Source organism: Haliotis rufescens, unplaced genomic scaffold (assembly GCF_023055435.1).
Source record: "Haliotis rufescens isolate VD_foot unplaced genomic scaffold, xgHalRufe1.0.p SCAF_17, whole genome shotgun sequence".
Lineage (NCBI taxonomy): Eukaryota > Metazoa > Mollusca > Gastropoda > Lepetellida > Haliotidae > Haliotis > Haliotis rufescens.
Genome location: NW_025963857.1, coordinates 28,334,383 through 28,347,069, shown reverse-complemented (window position 1 = coordinate 28,347,069; position 12,687 = coordinate 28,334,383). Strand labels below are relative to the sequence as shown.

Sequence of the window (12,687 nt, the reverse complement as noted above, 5' to 3'; positions counted from 1 at the left end):
TCAAATTGAGATATTATATTATTTCTCCAGATTTCTGTATACCATTTTCAGTATCAGAGGGGATGTCTAGTATTTTTACAGTTATCACTATATGAAATGTTTCAGGGTTCACTGTACTAAGAAAAGAAAACAACTAACTGAAGCGTCTGGAACATCTTAGTTTGTCAGATTTTTATAACACTTTATATAATCCCATCACTGTCAGTATGCTATCTGTTTCTATATTTATATTGAGGTTTATTAGCTAATAGAGCGCATCCAAAATATATTGTAACTATGGCCTTCTTTACTGAATAAAATTCTGTCTGTCTGTCAAATCCCACTTTATAATGTCACTGTTCATCGTATTTAAAGCAGACACGTTGGTTAAAGTAGACCTCTTCTCCCCATACTCCCCATACTCTCAACTGTCTCACAAGTGTTCGGTCCGACTTGGCCCGGGCTGTCAAAATCAACTTTAAACACACAGATGTATCATCAAATGTGTTTACATCTTTAGACAAGCAAATCACTTCTTACTTACTTACTTACTTACTTTGGAGATTTAACGTGAGCTTTCCGACTGATGCGTATTTCGCACACGGTCAAATCAGAGACGATGTTTATGTGCTAGTCGTTAGGTACAAAGATTGTTTAGTAACTTAAGAAGTTATTAACACGTGTCGTGTCAGCCCTATGCCATTCGCGATTGTCCACTTCCAGAAAACATCCTGTGTTGGTTTAACATGAATTAGTAAAGGTTCACTAGGGATGCCCAACACGTTAATTAATGAAAGAGGAGTAGTCAAAACACTGTCATTTCCTGCCCAGGATATCACACCCCTACACACTAAGGTCGGTGAGAAACATTCTCATCAAAGAAAACACAGTCAAGACTATAGATTCCCGTCGTCTAGCTACACATCCTGTGATGAATTAAAGGTTGAAGAATTTTAAACTGAACTGTCCTAAGTTTATATCTAAAATTTTGGAATTGGATACAGTGATAAAGTCTTATATCAATATGTAGACTCATAAATATTGGTTTTATGTTCTTATGAAATATCGCGTATTAGTGTAATATGCATGCTTAACCATTCATTGTACCGTTCTAAACCATGTAATATCTGTCAATCGGGTGGGAAAACAGCCCAATCCTCGCTCTATAAAGGACTATGTCAATCATTTTGCAAGTTGAAATGACCCCTGATACTTTATGAATACTTTATGACAGTTTATGGAGTCAAAATCAATGCTGATTTTTCATAAACTTAATGCTTCGTACTATAGCATGGTGTCTCTTCAGTGCTGAATAAAGATTGAAAATACATCAGTCAGTCAAAGATGAAGGAGTTCTTGAGAATTAGTTCATATTTTGTTCTTAGACTTACATTCGATTGTGTTCACATGTAGACTCAAACTGGTATATTAAAAAAATGTATATAGACAACAAAAACTGTATTAGAAACAACAAACTCTGTATTTATGGATAGCACTTTCATAAGCATGATAGCATATTTTGGAAAACAAATTCAAGGTCAATTGCTTCAATACAACATGTTCATTGGACATAATTTCTAGTTTAAATATGTTTATCTAATTTCCGATTATCATTCTTAGTTTTACTTTTTCTCTTCGGCTGCGGTGATATCCATCCGAATCCAGGACCTTTGCATAGTCCAGATTTAAAGATTATATATCTAAACGTACGCAGTCTTAAAGACAAAGTAGATTTTATCAGTGCTGAATTAGATAGTTATGATGTTGTATGTTTAACAGAAACCTGCTTGCACCATGATATTCTAGCCACTGATATTACACTGATACCATTTTCAAATCGTAGCCTGTATTAAGGAATATATTTTAGATCTGAAATCAGAGTATATCGGACAGCCTGAGCTTGAGGCGCGCGTGGGTATGTTGACAGTTTTTACGTAGTTAGTGGTAAAACCGAATGTTTGCGAGGATTACTAAGATTCCTGAGTTCTGTTACAACAGTAACCGTACATGTATTTGTTACATTAAGTCATTTCATTCAAATTTGTTTGGTGTGATTATGTCTTATAATTATTTTAGGATGGAAGGTACAGTTACCAAATAAAATATGCTGAAATATCAATTCATTATGACCATATTTCATAATCTATTTTTTAAAGTAACCCTCCTTACATTAAAGATAACTATTTAAAGAATATAGTACTGAAAGACATTGCAACAAACCGAATAATCAGGGGGGAGACTTTATACTGAGGGGGGCGCGAAACATATCCGCCCGGGGGAGATTTTATTTCAGAACAGATTCTCCGGGGGAGAATCTGTACCGGTATAAACTCTCCGGGGGGAGAATTTGTACGGGGGAGAGTTTATACCGGGACACCGGCAAACCGAGGTGTCCCCGTACCACACACGCACAATAGTGGGTAACAATAGGAGGGATTACCTACAGCCTGTTGCATGTCTATATAGAGAAAATTACAAGCCCTAATCCCTATCTGTCAGATTCATAAAATGTGTGCAGCGTTGATTGTCGCCGGACACTCCTTCCTGCAGAAACGCCAATGTATGGTGGCGTTTCTTATGTTCTTAATTCGGAATCTGTGTCCGTTGAAAACTAAGTATGACTTGCAAATGCCATTTTATACACTTCCAAGATTGCCATCAATCACTAATATATAATTTTAATCCTCCCTATGCATTTAATCATGTACGTGAGAAAACTGTTCCCCTATTATCGTCAAATAACAGTTAGACACTGAACAGAGTTCACCCTCAGAAGAGGGTTCACTTTAATGATGCAGACTATACTAAGCGATTAAGTGATCTGTGTCTCTTAATCCCCTATAACAACATTTGGGGGGTTAAACCTACATGACTAGCCAATAACTTTAAGAAGCTCAGGGGTTGTTTTGTAACCAGTTACCGCGCATAAAACCTCTGCAACAGATCCTAGTGCTTATAAAGGTAAAGTTATGCAATATTTGAAACAAAACCACAGACAATAAATAGTACGTAGTAAGACCACTTTGTAGTTACAAATAAATGAGATTAGCTGACATATATAATACGTTATCACACACGCGTGCTGGAAGGTTAAACAAAAGGGACGAAGAGGTGTTTCACTGGATTTTGTTTCCAAGGTAATACATATTCTATTGCCGTAAGGACCCAAACACATTTTAACCAAATCTACCCAGAATAAATAAGTGGTATTAAATCTGTTGATAATATAATTGGTTTGATCTCGTTTGACTCGAAGTCTCTTCAGTGGGATATTGCTAAAAGCGGCGTAAAACCACTCACCCACTCACTCACTTTTATTATTGTGGCTAATTCCTGGGTAGAAAACAAGTCTACTGATGTTATCACTGCCACTAATGAAGGATAAACTCTCGGTATTATTCATGAAAGTGTGTTTTTACTTATTAACAAACAAGAGAGAGAGAGAGAGAGAAGTTTTTGAACAATTGTGAAAACAATGCCGTTTCAGACATTGCAAATCGACAATGGCTGCGTTTGGACGCACCGTTTGTCGAATATAAGACCATCAACATTTTCCAATAACATATATCCAATTTATATACCGGATTTTTTTTGTGGAGTCAGGTTCAATGAACTACATACTACCTGTGATTTATTTTTTTTGAAGAGTGTATATGACGGCATGTATCTGAGTATTTACGTGATTTCCTTTTGAGTAATGATTTGACACTGTAAATAACGGTGTTTGAAATGAACAAAGACTATTTAGTAAGCTCGTAGTACTGCATCATACTGATGATAGTTATGATTGCGAAAAAAAACCCAGTTGATCTTAAAAGGCATTGGTAATGTTTCAAGATTATTGTAAAATAAACAACCTCAAAATCATTGGCAGTAAAACCAAAGTCGTGTTTGCAAACGATCTGTCAGCGACTGGGCATAATAACATAGGCGTACAATTTTTTAATTAGAAAAAAATATTGTTCTGAATAACGATCCAGATAGTTTATTTAAGAATGTAATGTTCGCGATGATGAACAACATGTATTGTTTGTTTGTTTGTTTTTCAACGTCGGACTTTGCAATCTTCCAGCTATATGACGGCGGTCTGTTAATAATCGACAAGCATGGGTTCCCGAAGACCTATTCTAACAAGGATGTTCACGGGTTCATGTGATTTATAATAGTCCGCCTTATGACAGGGAGGAATATGTTTATTCCAAGTGTCAAGAGCCAATGCTTTGACTTAGAAAGACCCTGTCACTCAAGTAACTCCGATATAATATTAAACTTTGCTTTATATTTTATTTCTGTATCATCAATAACAAATCTGAATATGTTTTGTAACACTTATGTACTGTTAGGTAATATATTTCTACTATGGGCCATATGCCTTTTATACAACTATATCATCTTGTATAATTTGTTTAAATTACCAGATTAACAACGCTCTGAATGTACACTAAGTCTAATTCTTCCTCTTCCAGTCATATGACCGTATCTTCTCTAACAAGCAGCCCCAACCGTATTGCGCATCCGTGTGACGATGGCCACGGACTACCGCATGAACAGTTGTTGAATGAGGCCAACTTGAATGTGTCCAGCGTTGTCGGCTAGACGCGGTCCTGCTATCTCGCAAGAGCATGACTGCGTTCTCGGGTTTCGTTAAAAGATCATTTCTCGGGACGTTGATAATAGGCCTTGTTTTCACTGGAGGTATACTATTCACAGGAAAGCTGGACCAGTTGCTGTCTTTACGAAACATTACTGCACAGACAGTTAATACGACACAGTACTATTTGACAACAACACAGACCCCAGTGAATAAGAAGTCACTTCCGGAATGTCAAGAGACGCCCCCAGGTATAAGTAAGTACAGGTATTGTAACAATTGTTTCCTTAAGGCCTATCCTAATTGGGTCGCTGTAATCTTAAATGCGACGTTTACCTCCATGATATCTCACCTCACCTTAAACCAACTGGACATCGTCCCATTTATTCTCAGCGTGTATTATTGATAGCGATTGTCGCGTCAGTGTTATCTTAAAACTTGATTTGCTGTTTATTCTCACTATGTCTTAGTTAACATATGAATTGAATCCTAGAATAGACATTTTCGCGTTGTCGCCTACAGAAACAAACAAAGAGCGTTACAATATAGATATTTTGGGGATTTGACTTTTCTTGATAGAGTACACATTTTGGTACTTTCTTTGGTGGAGTCCCATCTGGGATTCGAACCTACACCGTGTTAGTGTTAAGATCGAAGTAGAATGATCAGTTTTTACAATTTCTTTGTATGAAACTTGACTTCCGGGTTACAGAGATTATCTTAGCTTTGACATAACGGCACTGTTCCATTAATCAGGTAGGGATTGTCTGAGCTAGTCACTTCTACACCGAATAACAAATGTGGCGTGTGGCAAATGGGACACAACCACTAGTTTAACTGTAGGTTAATCTGTGCGTCGAGTATTATTTGGTATTTATTTATTGAATAATGCATAAAGGCCAAAGATCAGTGTACAATGTATAATAATGAGAATATCACAAATCCACACCCTAAAGAAGATTAAAGTGCAACGTTGTTGCCCCGGTAAATAAATTAATGTGCACTCGAATTTCATTCTCAACTCGATATACAGCCCGATCTGCCTTATGAGGAGCTGGAACAATCACATTACATTTACTTGTTTTGCAGCTGCAGCTGAAATTAAATAAATATCTCGTCTCCATACAAAATCCCAGCCCCCTGGTTTATTTATTGTTTTGTATGTCCATGGGGGAGGGGATTTGTGTAGTTGGTTGAGCCTTTCTTGTGATATTAGTTGTTTTAATGATAGATTTACATTCCTGTTTGCTGTATGGAAGTAGATAGCTGGTGACAGCTCGTGTAGTGTTGGGAGGTTGCTGTGAGGACGAGACCTGCACGATTAACAGTGTCAGGTCGTATTGCATGACAAACATGCCGGTGTCGTTTGAAGGGATATGGGATTTCATATTCGCTTTGATTAGTTACCGTGTCACCATTCTGTGTTCTCATTGAGCAAGCTATACCCGTGTGTGTGACACAGGTATAACACATGGACTGTGTTCTCCGTGAGCTGGCGATACATGTGTGTGTGACACAGGTTTGACACTTGAACTGTGTGTGTGACACAGGTGTGACACATGAATTGTGTTGTCCTTGAGCTGGCGATACACGTGTGTGTGACACAGGTGTGACACTTGAACTGTGTGTGTGAAACAGGTGTGACACATGAATTGTGTTGTCCTTGAGATGGCGATACACGTGTGTGTGACAGAGGTATAACACATGAACTGTGTTCTCCGTGAGCTGGCGATACACGTGTATGTGACACGGGTATATGAGACATGGATTATGGCTATGTATGGTGGCCGAGAGGGGACATCGCTTCCTCGCACGTGTTATGTGTTTCTACGCAATAAGAAGTATATACACTACTGCCTAGAAGTTTATTACCCTTACACGCATGGGCAACGCGTGACGCAACCCGTGTGCAACCCGTCCGTCACGCGTTGAACACGGGTGTGCACCCCGTTCGCTATTCGTGTGCAACGCGTGACACACTCGTAAGAGAGGGAACAAACTTTTGATCAAAGGAGGACCCATGTTAAGCTGAGATTTGAAGTACTAACAAGGAGAGCATTTTTTTTATATTTTGACGATTTGTGATATGTACTTGCTGATGTCTCATTTTCAGATGTGATTTTGTTGGAAAATATGAGTGATCAATCTGTTCCATATTATTTATACGACCGTTGGCTTCTACTGATCTTTTACGATGGATTGTTGCACGCATACATGTACCTAGTCCACAGTGGTAACACATAGTCAATATCAAATCCAGAACTTATTGTTAGAGAACGAATTGTTAGATTACACGTGCACAGCTGGTAAAGGAGGACGAGCTTGTACAAATAAAATACAAAGGACAATCTAGAAACGTAAAATGTATGGATCTAGGATCTGTATGTTTGCAAATTAATATTGATATTTCAGAGAGGCCTATTTCAAAGTGGAACAGTTAGTAGATGGTATTATATTGACAGTAGTTTAATCAAGGCTTTTGATGTTGGAGTATATGGAATGATATTGCAGTATGTTGGAGAATATAGAATGGTACTGTTATATGTTGGAGTATATGGAATGGTATTGTGGTATGTTGGAGAATATAGAATGGTTTTGTAGTATGTTGGAGAATATAGGATGGTATTGTAGTATGTTGGAGAATATGGAATGGTAATGTGGTATGTTGGAGAATTTAGAATGGCATTATAGTATGTTGGAGAATTTAGAATGGTGTTGTAGTAAGTTGGAGAATATTGAATGGTATTGTAGTATGCTGGACAATACAGAATGGTATTTGTAGTATTTTAGCTTTCTGTCGTTGATAATACAGAACGACTTGCTGTGTACATCTTGTGTTTGTCTTTAATTGTTACATTCTTTGTTCCAAGTGAGTGAGTTTGGTTTTACGCCGCTTTTAGCAGTTTTCCAGCAATATCACGGCGGTTTTGTTCCAAGAGTAGAGGTTGTATATCAATGGGTGACTGATAAGCAGTGATGACACCAGGTGTTCGCAACAAATAAGTCATATACAGCTGTTACACGCGGGACATATGTAGTGACGGTGATCATGGATCAAGTAGATCTAGAAAGGTTAGTTTTATCGGCACACAGCTTATGTATACGGCACACACCCAAACCATTAAACAAGTAACATATTTTTAACAGAAAGTCAATAGAACTGAGACTGTATAGTAACATCACCTTTTGAATTGAGTTTGTATAAAATGACAGTTACTATTTCCGAGAAACCTTTATTCAAACGGTTAATATCTACTGTTACGAGGTGATTTCCAAATCATATCCTGGGTTTCATTGATTACCTTAAAGTATCAAAAAGTAACAAAAAGACCACAATATGCACTTACTTACTTACTTACTTTGGAGATTTAACGTGCGCTTTCCGACTGATGCGTATTTCGCACACGGGCCCGGCCAGGCCATTTAATGTGTTTCCGAAAGGGGCGAAAGTGGTATGTGCAACCCAAGAGGGGGGTTTTAGGGGTTGCTTATATAGAATTTGGGAATTTTGAGATTTGGAATAGATGCCGATGGGATTGGGGAGGAGAACTAAGGGAGCTGGGTATGGTGGATGTTTGTTTTATTTATGTGATTTTGATTTGGTAGGTTATTGTGTTTTTAGATGCGTTTTATTAGTTCCGTTTTTATTAAGAATACGCCTAAGGCCTTGAAGTTTTCTAGTTTATTTTGTGGGTTTAGTATTGCTTCTAGAGTTAGAGCCTTGTTTAGATTGAGGGTGGTTTGTAATGCGGTTCGATGTGTTAGGTAGTGTGTGCAGTGGATGAGTGCGTGTTCTGGGGTTTCTGGTTGTTTGCAGTGTGGGCAGTTACCTGTAGTGTGTTTTTTATATTTTTTTAGGTGGTTATTTAGGTTGGATTGACCTGTTTGGAGTTTAGTGATTACTCTGTCGATTTTTTTGGATGGATGGAGAATTTTTGGTTTGGTTAGTGGTTTGCTGAGCACTTTTTTGATTTGGCTATTTGAGTTTAGATATAGGTTATGCCATTTTTGGGATTTTTTGCTTGTTTACACTTTTAATTTCTGATTTTGAGATGGGTAAGTTTAAGCTTATTTCTGGGATTTTGAGGGATAGTTTAGCTGCTTTATCGGCGTTTTCATTACCGTATATTCCTACGTGGGCGGGTATCCGCAAGAAGGTTATTTGTTTGCCTGCCTTAGTTAGGTCGTTGGAGCTTTTAGGTATTTGATTTATTAATTTAGGTCGGTTTTTGGTATTTTTGTTTTGGAGGGCTTGCAGTCCACTTAGGGAGTCGGTAAGTATTAGGTTTTTTTTTGGTTTTTTGGATTCTTGATTATGGAGGGCTGAGGCCATGCCCATTAGTTCTGCCGTGAATATTGATTGGTTGTTTGGGAGTCGGAAGGATTGTGTGGTTTTAGTTGGTTGTGTGGTATGGACTCCGAAACCTGTGTGTTTGGAGGTCGGATCTGAGGATCCGTCCGTGTAAATGTGACACCAATTTGGCCAATTTTCGTGTATGTATGCTAGTGTGGTAGTTTTAGCTATGTTTGGGTCGGTTTGTTTATTTATTTGGCTAGCTAGTGTTGTGTCTAGTTTGGGTATTTTAAGTTTAGGGGTGAAGATATTTGATTATTTGCAGTTTTGTTTAAGATTTTTAAATTACGACCAAAATATCCCTCCATATATATACAGTGTATATACCCGTTATTTTAAACTCACTCAATTTGTCTGTTTGGAAAGGTATAGTAATCAGTGATTTATGTCCACATCAAATAATTTAGCCATATCTGTTAAGCTGAACACAGTTCACTTCATTGGTTCAGTTTGGCTCACAGTGGGTCACAGCTAAGTCATCAAGTAGCTCAGATAATCAGAACAGGCTATAGCTGGCAAGTCACTTGACCGTACAAGTTAATCTCCCCAGCCTGCTGGCAAAGTGAGAGTAAACCATTACAGTATCTGTTCTTTGTACTGACTGAAACAAATGTTATGATGTATGTTTGTGTTATCAGAGTGAAGAACGGGGTGTTTTATTTATGTAAAACAAACTATTTTGACGGGTGAATTCATGACCATTGATCTCATTTGTAAACTATGTTGAAGTTTATTCATTTTGTTCATACACAACTATATTGTTCATCAAAGAGATGGTATAAATTAGATGGCTGTTATAAGTCGACCGTTTAAATTAGAAAAGAGAAAATATTACTCAGTATTGTTAAATTTGAATCACAACATTTGCTCGAAAAAGAGTTACATATTATATATAATTTAAATGAGACCTGCGCAGTATTAATAGAATGGGTTATAGAAAATGTTACACGTATAAATATGAAATATTGAAAAAAATTACATACATGTGAATATATGTGAATATGTAGTGATGCCACAAAATGGTTGTAAGTGATAAGCATACATGGAAAAAACACATTCACAGACACAACCCATCTATGTCCCATAGCTATACACATATGCCCACTCAGGACCCACTTAGGGCCTATGGACAAACACGAAAGAATCCACAAAGGGTTACCCAGTTAGGACCCATTTCCCAGTCCACATCATATTACAGTGGGCCTGTACATGTACCTCAGTCACCTCATCTCACTTCAGGCCTTAACAGGAGAAATGCCACTAAGTCTACGCAGGGAACAGCTAAGCTTAAATTTCTGCGCAGCGTCCCAATCAAACCCTCTCATCCAAAACTTAATAAACCAAAACATCAGCCCCAAAAACCAAGCTCTAGCTCGTAAACACCCCTTACTTACCCCAATATCCCAAAGAATAACAAACTACCTAAATGAATACCAAATTAAAAATCTTAAACAAAACTGCAAACAATCAAATATCTTCACCCCTAAACTTAAAATACCCAAAATAGACACAACACTAGCTAGCCAAATAAATAAACAAACCGACCCAAACATAGCTAAAACTACCACACTAGCATACATACACGAAAATTGGCCAAATTGGTGTCACATTTACACGGACGGATCCTCAGATCCGACCTCCAAACACACAGGTTTCGGAGTCCATACCACACAACCAACTAAAACCACACAATCCTTCCGACTCCCAAACAACCAATCAATATTCACGGCAGAACTAATGGGCATGGCCTCAGCCCTCCATAATCAAGAATCCAAAAAACACAAAAAAATCCTAATACTAACCGACTCCCTAAGTGGACTGCAAGCCCTCCAAAACAAAAATACCAAAAACCGACCTAAATTAATAAATCAAATACTTAAAAGCTCCAACGACCTAACTAAGGCAGGCACACAAATAACCTTCTTGTGGATACCCGCCCACGTAGGAATATACGGTAATGAAAACGCCGATAAAGCAGCTAAACTATCCCTCAAATTCCCAGAAATAAGCTTAAACTTACCCATCTCAAAATCAGAAATTAAAAGTGTAAACAAACAAAAAATCACAAAAAATGGCATAACCTATATCTAAACTCAAATAGCCAAATCAAAAAAGTGCTCAGCAAACCACTAACCAAACCAAAAATTCTCCATCCATCCAAAACAATCGACAGAGTAATCACTAAACTCCAAACAGGACACACCAACCTAAATAACCACCTATAAAAATTTAAAAAAACACACTACAGGTAACTGCCCACACTGCAAACAACCAGAAACCCTAGAACACGCACTCATCCTCTGCACACACTACCTAACACATCGAACCGCATTACAAACCACCCTCAATCTAAACAAGGCTCTAACTCTAGAAGCAATACTAAACCCACAAAATAACCTAGAAAACTTCAAGGCCTTAGGCGTATTCTTAATAAAAACGGAACTAATAAAACGCATCTAAAAACACAATAACCTACCAAATCAAAATCACATAAACAAACAAACATCCACCATACCCAGCTCCCTTAGTTCTCCTCCCCAATCCCATCGGCATCTATTCCAAATCTCAAAATTCCCAAATTCTATATAAGCATCCCCTAAAACCCCCCTCTTATGTTGCACAGACCACTTTTTTTCGCCCCTTTCGGAAACACATTAAATGGCCTGGCCGGGCCCGTGTGCGAAATACGCATCAGTCGGAAAGCGCACGTTAAATCTCCAAAGTAAGTAAGTAAGTAAGTGTACCTCAGTCAAAGTAGTACGCGTGCCCATGTAAAACTACTGAGTAATTATAAGTAATGTAAACACCGCTTTGGACAGCAATAGGTTTTATTTTAGAGGTTTACAGGAGCAGTAATTCTAATAATTGAACATGAACAAAGCTACTTTTCTTAGGACATTTAGGAAACGAGAAAAAAACACTTTTATTTAATATTCATTTTGGCTCACGGACTTCCTAATGGCTGCAGTTTATCTTAAAATGGGAAGAATCATCAATTTCACTCATGTTTGCCATTGCTTCACTTTACGCAACGTGTTTGATTTAAACACAACGATCTGTGACACTATAAAGTGGCATTTAGGTCGATGAAATATGTTTCTAAATATCTTTACGCTTTCAATGATACGTATGTGATGTTTTAGTTGGTTTTGACAAAGCCCAACCAAACGCTTCTGATGGTGAGGAAAAGTGGCTCTACTGTAAAGGACTTTTATTGTACCATGTGGTGTCACACTATAATGTGGTAGGTTGGTGCATATATTTGATCAATCAAAACGCATTTCCACATACACCTGTGATGTTTTAGTGTTTTTTGTTTGGCTGAGTCAATCCTGTACAAACGTATTTCTGATTATAGGGTGATGAGTGTTTTGAAAATATAAAATGCTTCACGCCAATGAGCGTATTGTCAAGAGTATTTATTGTAACGTTATAAACTATAAGGCATACCAGTCATCTATGTCAAGCAACATATTAGATGAAGCATGTGTATGTCTTTAGTGGGTTGTCTATAAATACATGCTTTAAGTGAGTGAGTATGGTTTTACGCCGCTTTTAGCAGTATTCCAGCAATATCACGGCGGGGGACACCAGAAATGGGCTTCACACATTGTACCCATGTCGGGAATCCAACCCGGGTCTTGCGCGTGACGAGCGAACGCTTTAACCACTAGGCTACCCGACCGCCCCTGCTTGAAGTGAGAGTATGTAGACACTTTAGTTTATGTTAAGTTAATGTTCTGTATAAAGACACTTTTATGAA

The 12,687-nt window shown here is 37.8% G+C and overlaps 1 protein-coding gene across 6 annotated transcripts in view; it reads left to right on the top strand.

The window, feature by feature from the left end:
- LOC124138556 (beta-1,4-galactosyltransferase 4-like) overlaps positions 1–12,687 on the top strand; it is a 54,922-nt gene that overhangs the window by 20,636 nt on the left and 21,599 nt on the right. For 4 of the 6 annotated variants that reach the window (XM_048397824.1, XM_046505265.2, XM_048397823.1 and 1 more), the window contains exon 2: positions 4,446–4,827. In XM_048397824.1, coding sequence (XP_048253781.1) covers positions 4,602–4,827 — 226 coding nt within the window. In that variant the 5' untranslated portion in view covers positions 4,446–4,601. Of the gene's footprint in view, positions 1–3,060; positions 3,117–4,445; positions 4,828–12,687 lie in introns of those variants that run through there. The other 2 variants (XM_046505266.2, XM_048397825.1) reach the window with 2 other exon arrangements.